Source organism: Scylla paramamosain, chromosome 34 (genome assembly GCF_035594125.1).
Source record: "Scylla paramamosain isolate STU-SP2022 chromosome 34, ASM3559412v1, whole genome shotgun sequence".
In the NCBI taxonomy this organism is placed as follows: Eukaryota; Metazoa; Arthropoda; class Malacostraca; order Decapoda; family Portunidae; genus Scylla; species Scylla paramamosain.
In genome coordinates, this window is record NC_087184.1 from 7,805,220 (window position 1) to 7,812,719 (window position 7,500).

General features: G+C 42.6%; 2 protein-coding genes across 5 annotated transcripts in view; both read left to right on the plus strand.

Annotated features, from left to right (window-relative positions):
- The window catches only part of LOC135090079 (E3 ubiquitin-protein ligase TTC3-like), a 26,139-nt gene extending 25,635 nt beyond the window's left edge, over positions 1-504 (plus strand). For all 3 annotated transcript variants that reach the window (XM_063986382.1, XM_063986383.1, XM_063986384.1), the window contains one exon: positions 1-504. This exon is cut by the window's left edge and continues 1,003 nt beyond it. The gene's annotated coding sequence lies outside the window, so the exon portion shown is untranslated.
- A 3,617-nt stretch (positions 505-4,121) lies between these two features.
- LOC135090080 (protein sel-1 homolog 1-like) overlaps positions 4,122-7,500 on the plus strand; it is a 5,157-nt gene continuing 1,778 nt past the window's right edge. Inside the window, exons 1-3 of one of the 2 annotated variants that reach the window (XM_063986385.1) lie at positions 4,122-4,911; positions 5,310-5,440; positions 6,338-6,474. In XM_063986385.1, coding sequence (XP_063842455.1) covers positions 5,338-5,440; positions 6,338-6,474 — 240 coding nt within the window. In that variant the 5' untranslated portion in view covers positions 4,122-4,911; positions 5,310-5,337. The remainder of the gene's footprint in view (positions 4,912-5,309; positions 5,441-6,337; positions 6,475-7,500) is intronic. The other variant, XM_063986386.1, reaches the window with a different exon arrangement.

Sequence of the window (7,500 nt, forward strand, 5' to 3'; positions counted from 1 at the left end):
TGCAGACAGAATTGCTACCTACCATGATGCTTTATCTGATGATTTTGTTAACTTACTGGTGTTGAATGCTAATACTTGAATAGTGTACAAATGGCCAGTTTTAATGGGTAATTCTCTCTCTCTCTCTCTCTCTCTCTCTCTCTCTCTCTCTCTCTCTCTCTCTCTCTCTCTCTCTCTCTCTCTCTCTCTCTCTCTCTCTCTCTCTCTCTCTCTCTCTCTCTCTCTCTCTCTCTCTCTCTCTCTCTCTCCCCTCCCCCTTCTTTCCTTTCCTTTCCTTTCCTTTCCTTTCCTTTCCTTTCCTTTCCTTTCCTTTCCTTTCCTTTCCTTTCCTGATTACATTCTCTGATCCATTCACTTAGCTGAATCCTTGGCAGCTAACTTGCTAAGAAAGGATGTCATTGAATGGCCAGGCTACAGGTTGTGTGCTCCAGTGATACCTGTTTAAAGAGATTCTAATAAGTATAACTGGAAGCTTGCTCTAAAATATATATTTATAGTCTTACTTATTATTGATTTATTCAGCAGCATATAAAGGGATTCAAAATTAAATTGGTTCATCATGTCAAAAAGAAAAGAAAGATGGTATGGGCAGTTAGTAGTAAATAAATAGCTGATTAAGGGAAAAAGGACTACACTCACCACTGGATGGGGTGGCAGCAATCTGGCTCCAGCGTAATGTGAAATATATCAATGAATTTAGCTTACCTGGCGTTTTATCTACAATTTGCCCACACCATGCTCGGAAAAATTTTCTGTAAGGCCCGGTTCACACTGCTCTGGACTTTTTTTTTTTTTTCTCTCAATGTAAAAGGGACACTGGCCAAGGGCAACAAAAATCAAGTAAAAAAAAAAAAACCCACTGAGATGCCAGTCCCAGAAAAGGATCCAAAGTGGTAGTCAAAAATTGAAGGATAAGTGTCTTGAAACCTCCCTCTTGAAAGAATTCAAGTTATAGAAAGGTGGAAATACAGAAGCAGGCAGGGAGTTCCAGAGTTTACCAGAGAATGGGATGAATGATTCAGAATACTGGTTAACTCTTGCATTAGAGAGGTGGACAGAATATGGGTGAGAGAAAGAAGAAAGTCTTGTGCAGCAAGGCCTTGGGAGGAGGGGAGGTATGCAGTTAGCAAGATCAGAAGAGCAGTTAGCATGAAAATAGCGGTAGAAGACAGCTAGAGATGCAACATTGTGGCGATGAGAGAGGCCGAAGACAGTCGGTTAGAGGAGAGGAGTTGATGAGACGAAAAGCTTTTGATTCCAACCTGTCTAGAAATGCAGTATGAGTGGAACCCCCCCCCAGACATGTGAAGCATACTCCATACATGGATGGATAAGGCCCTTGTACAGAGTTTACCAGCTGGGAGGGTGAGAAAAACTTGTGGAGACGTCTCAGAACATCTAACTTACTAGAAGCTGACCTAGCTAGAGATGAGATGTGAAGTTTCCAGTTCAAATTATAAGTAAAAGGACAGACCGAGGATGTTCATTGTAGAAGAGGGGGACAGTCGAGTGTCATTGAAAAAGAGGAGATAGTTGTCTGGAAGGTTGTGTTGAGGTGATAGATGGAGGAATTGAGTTTTTGAGGCAATAAACTATACCAAGTTTGCTCTGCCCCAATCAGAAATTTTAGAAAGATCAGAAGTCGGGCGTTCTGTGGCTTCCCTGCGTGAAATGTTTACTTCCTGAAGGGTTGGACGTCTATGAAAAGATGTGAAAAAGTGCAGGGTGGTATCATCAGCGTAGGAGTGGATAGGATAAGAAGTTTGGTTTAGAAGATCATTAATGAATAATAAGAGAGTGGGTGACAGGACAGAACCCTGAGGAACACCACTGTTAACAGATTTAGGAGAACAGTGACCGTCTACCACACCAGCAATAGAATGGTCAGAAAGGGAACTTGAGATGAAGTTACAGAGAGAAGGATAGAAGCCATAGGAGGGTAGTTTGGAAATCAAAGCTTTGTGCCAGACTTTATTAAAAGCTTTTGACATATCCAAGGCAACAGCAAAAGTTTCACCAAAATCTCTAAAAGAGGACGACCAAGACTCGGTAAGGAAAGCCAGATCACCAGTAGAGAGGCCTTGACAGAACCCATACTGGCGATCAGATAGAAGGTTGTGAAGTGAGATGTTTAAGAATCTTTCTGTTGAGAATGGATTAAAAAAACTTTAGATAAGCAGGAAATTAAAGTAATAGGATGGTAGTTTGAGGGATTAGAACAGTCACCCTTTTTAGGAACAGGCTGAATGTAAGCAAACTTCCAGCAAGAAGGAAAGGTACTCGTAGATGTTGACAGACAGAGCTGAAAGGGTTTTACTAGGCAAGCACGGAGGCACAGTTTCGGAGAACAATAGGAGGGACCCCATCAGGTCCATAAGCCTTCCGAGGGTTTAGGCCAGCAAAAGCATGGAAAACATAATTGCGAAGAATTTTAATAGGTGGCATGAAATAGTCAGTTGGTGGAGGAGAGGGAGGAACAAGCCCAGAATCATCCAAGGTAGAATTTTAAGCAAAGGTTTGAGCAAAGAGTTCAGCTTTAAAAATAGATGTGATAGCAGTGGTGCTATCTGGTTGAAATAAAGGAGGGAAAGAAGCAAAGTTATTGGAGATATTTTTGGCTAGATGCCAGCAGTCATGAGGGGAGTTAGATCTTGAAAGATTTTGACACTTTATGTTAATGAAGGAGTTTTTGGCTAGTTAGAGAACAGACTTGGCATGGTTCTGGGCAGAAATATGAAGTTCATGAGATTCTGGTGATGGAAGGCTTAAGTATCTTTTGTGGGCCACCTCTCTATCATGTGTAGCACGAGAACAAGCTGTGTTAAACTAAGGTTTGGAAGGTTTAGGTCGAGAAAAAGAGTGAGGAATGTACGCCTCCATGCCAGACACAATCACCTCTGTTATGCGCTCGGCACACAAAGATGGGTCTCTGACAGGGAAGCATAAGTCATTCAAAGAAAAATCAGCAAAATACCTCCTGAGGTCCCCCCAACTAGCAGAGGCAAAACCCCAGAGGCACCTTCGCTTAGGGGGATCCTGAGGAGGGATTGGAGCAATGGGATAAGGTACAGATATGAGATTGTGATCGGAGGAGCCCAACGGAGAAGAGAGGGTGACAGCATAAGCAGAAGGATTAGAGGTCAGGAAAAGGTCAAGAATGTTGGGTGTATCTCTAAGGCGGTCAGGAATACGAGTAGGGTGTTGCACCAATTGCTCTAGGTCGTAGAGGATAGCAAAGTTGAAGGCTAGTTCACCAGGATGGTCAGTGAAGGGAGAGGAAAGCACTAGCACTAGGCTGAAAGTGAATGGAGTGGAATAGGCTATGATAGCATGTCTGCTTGCAGATAACTGTCTTACAGAGTGAAAGAAAGTTCATTGAAATTCAGGTGATGGAAGGCTCAAGTACCTTCAGTGGGCACCTCCTTATCATGTATAGCATGAGAACAGGCCGAGTTAAAACAGGGTTTGGAAAGTTTAGGGTGAGAGAAAGAATGACGAATGTTCGCCTCCATGCCAGACACTATCACCTGTTATGCGCTCAGCATAACAGATATGGGTCTCTGATAGAAGCAGTAGGCTTAAGTGTCTCTGCTTTGGAAGATCCTGAAGCAGGATTGGAGCAATAAGACACGATAGAGATACGAGGTGATTGGAGGAGCCCAACGGAGAAGACAGTGACAGCATAAGCAGGATCAGAAGTTAGAAAAAGGTTGAGAATGCTAGGCATATCTCCAAGACTGTCAGTAGGGTATTGGACTAGTTGGTCTGGGTAATGGAGGATAGCAAAGTTAAAAGTTAGTTCACCAAGCTTCAAGAGCATGGGCACAAGAGAGAGGTCGTTGCGCACATACGTAGATGCAACATCCAACTTTGGATTGAACATGAGGATAGAGAAAGGGCTTCTGTCAGTTGCCTAAGGTACCTGTGTTTCATTGGTGGTCCCCAGATGTACTAGCTTGTACGAAACAAAGTGAATAGTGTGAAACGTTAGTTTTTTTTTTTTTTTTTTTTTTTTTTTTTTTTTTTTTTTTTGAGGAGGTGGAGGTGCTTTATTGAAATATCTTACATAATTAAAGTACGCCCCAGCAGTAGGAAGAAAGGACAAAATGGTTATGGAAGGAAAGAGAATGGAAGAGGCAAAAAAGTTTATCTAATGATAATGATACGCAAGGATGGAGGGTTGGGAGAGAGGATCGTGAAAGATGGGTGACTTAAAGGGTCTATGGATGTAGGCTGCTATACACATCAATATTATCCTTTTAACATTGACGTATGGATCACAGACCTGGACGTTGAATGGCATACAACAACCAATAATTGTTGGGGAAAGGAGTTATGTAGGGGGCGCGTGGAGTGGTGAGATGGAAAGGTGCGAGCAATGGAAGGGTGTGTGAGATGAAGCATGGTTGATTGCACAATGGAGTGATAGTATGCGGTGGAAGAGATTGCACTGAAATAGTGTACTGAGTGAAAACCTAAATAGGAAAGGAAGGCAAGTTGAAAAATCAAAGAATAAGGTAAAACAGTACGTGTGTGAAGGAGCTGCTAGACTGGGATAGAGGGAGGGCGCCTGAACGTTTGGGCGCTTATCCTCTGGCCACCGCTGGAACGAGCGAAGGGTTAGATTGTAGTGTGTGTGTGTGTTAGCCTTTGGTCAGTTTTCCTTGCATATAAGGAAGTTAATGCTGCCCATATGGTATTATTGTGATGATGTAGTCTCAAAGAACAGCGAAAAAGGGATGTGGAATTTAAAAGTAATTGTGTACCCGAGTCACGGAAAAGAAAAAGAAACGAGATTGTGTGGCAGGAGGGAGAGGGGGAGGAGGTGCTGGTGTGCATGACTACCAGCGCAAACACTTCACTCCCCTGACCACCGTCCACCACCAAGCACCGCACCTCGCAGGCTGAGCTGTAAGCACACCACGTATTGTTAATTACCTGCTCCATCTCATGGTTCATTCTATGTCGCATTTCATTCTTCACGAACAAAAGCTGAACTTCCGTAGTGTGGAAGCGAAGAATAACTATAAATCAAGTAATTCAGATGCCAAATAACCGATAGGAGTGAACGATTCACGTAGAATACGTGTGTATTATTGCATTATTTTCTTTTATGTGTATTGGAGGAAGGGATGCAGTGTTGAGAAAAGAAGCGTTTCGCAGTATCGCGAGAAGTATCGATTGAGTGAGGTGTGTGGCTCGCCCTGGCAACAAACTATAACGCAGTTGCTGTATTTCTAACCTAATGTATTCACCTTACTTTGTCTACAGTACAAAAAAAAAAAAAAAAAACTTTGCCTCTGTCCTAGAGACGTTGTGCAATCCCTGACAGCAGCGATGGAAATGAAGGAAAGGCACCGCAGAGGCTCGGTTAGTGGTGGTGGTGGTGCTGGCGGCGCGGGTTTCCTGGAGGGAGAGGAGGCGCCGCTTCTTCCTGGAGGTGAGTGCCTCGTCGGGGTGTAGAGGAGGTGTAGTATAGTCTAATGGGAATGTGTATATTTTATTTTCCATGCACATATCTCCATAGACAAGCACGATATCCTTCTGATAGGGAGTAACAGAGAGGATGCCTCTCTGCCTCGTCACATTGATGGAAGATGAACAAATACGTAAATCCATTTCTTGATTAATAATGATAATGATAATGATAATAATAATGCTAACAACACCACCACCACCACCACCAACAACAACAACAACAACAACAACAATAATAAGAAGAAGAATACAAAGCAGGAGGCGTCCAGTCTCTTTGGCTCCCTCCCCTCCCTTCTCCCCCTTCTGTTTGGACTCCTCACTCACGGAATACATTGGTTGCAAAGGCTTCTTCTGGTGGCTGTACCTGAGGCCTCGGTGGTAAGACTACAAGCCAGGCGTGCAGTGTGTGGCCAGGCTGTGTACTTACCCTAACATAGGATGATTTGCTTTATTTCTATTCAGATACTAAAAACATTATGAAACCTTCGTAATTGAGGTTTTGCAACTTACGAGATATTTTGTCGTCTATTTTACTAGGTATGTGAGTAACTCATTTAATTTAGTTTGCTGTACTCAGTTGATACTCAGTTACTGCATGTTACAGCTTTTGTGATAGAGTAATTTGTTTTTATTACAGCCTGGGAAGCTATGCATTTATCACCCGCCTCGTCCTGTTTTTCTTTGCATGTTTACTTTGGATCACGTCGATGCCTAATATCTTGGCTTGTCTGAAAAAGGGTGGTTTTATTCGTGACACCAATGATAAAAGACATATTAAGGGGAACAGGGAAGGCACTAGTTTGCCAAGTTATCGTGAACCTTCTAATCCAGTGTTTGGTTCACCGTGTTTCACGCACAGGCTTGCGAAATCGACGGAGGCGCGACTCCCAGCCCCGCTATGAACCCACTGACTGGGATGACTCGCTTCCCTACGGCGGAAAGGTGTACTTGGCGCGCCGCAAACTCCCCGACTCCCGGCTTTGTGTGGCCCTGCAGGTAACGCGGTCACTCCATCATTAAACTCTGCCATAGCTTCATGATGCACAAAGCGGCACCACATTATAACCTATCCACAAATGTTCAACGACTATTATCACTCTCATGATTCCGTATTTCGAAACACTTGAGTTATCATTTGGACTATTTTCAGAGGCTGCAGAACTGAAAAGTCAAATCTTTACCATTGTTTTTCCATCAATAAAGTAAAATCTTTGCTAGATTGTCATCTTAATCATTAAAACATCCCCGAAAACTTAGATAACTCCCACTAGAGCCTGTTAAAAGGAAGATCGAAATAAAAACAAAATAACAGCGTATTGTTTTGATCTTGGTTAAAAGTAGCCGAGAAAGGCGGCAAAACGCGAGACACTCCAAGGCATCCCGAGCTTTCTCCACTCTGTCGGCTGCCAGTCTTCCTCAGGCCGTCCGAGCGAAACTTCTGATCTTCTACTTCTGTCAGTCCTGTATTTACCACCTCCAGTTTGTCATTCAGTTGTTCTGTCATCCATCCGCAACCACGTGTAAAGACTATAATATGGAGAGTTTTCATAAGGACAGGAATGAATAAATGCATCCATTGTTGTCAAGTGCATGCATTGTTGTCTGGGAAAGATGTTTTATTTCAGTGTTCATTGCCTTTTCTTTGTCATCATTTTGTATGGTAATACGTCTTTTATATTTCTATACATGCGTGTTATTTTATTTTGCTGTGCTAATGCAAGTGTGGCGCCATGATTTAAATATTTGTCTTATGGTTACATTTTTGGTGGACAGGCGATGAAATGATAGTGTCTGTCCATCTATCTCTGTCTCTGTCTATCCATCTATTTATCTTTCTGCTTATCTGTCTATCTATCTATCTATCTATCTGTATACGTATGTATACAGATACGTATGTATGTATGTATGTATTATGTATGTATGTATGTATGTATGTGTTTAGGTGTCTATTTATAGCCATCTGTCTATCTGCCTGTCTGCCTATTTATCTATCTATCTATCTATCTCTCTATCCATCCATCC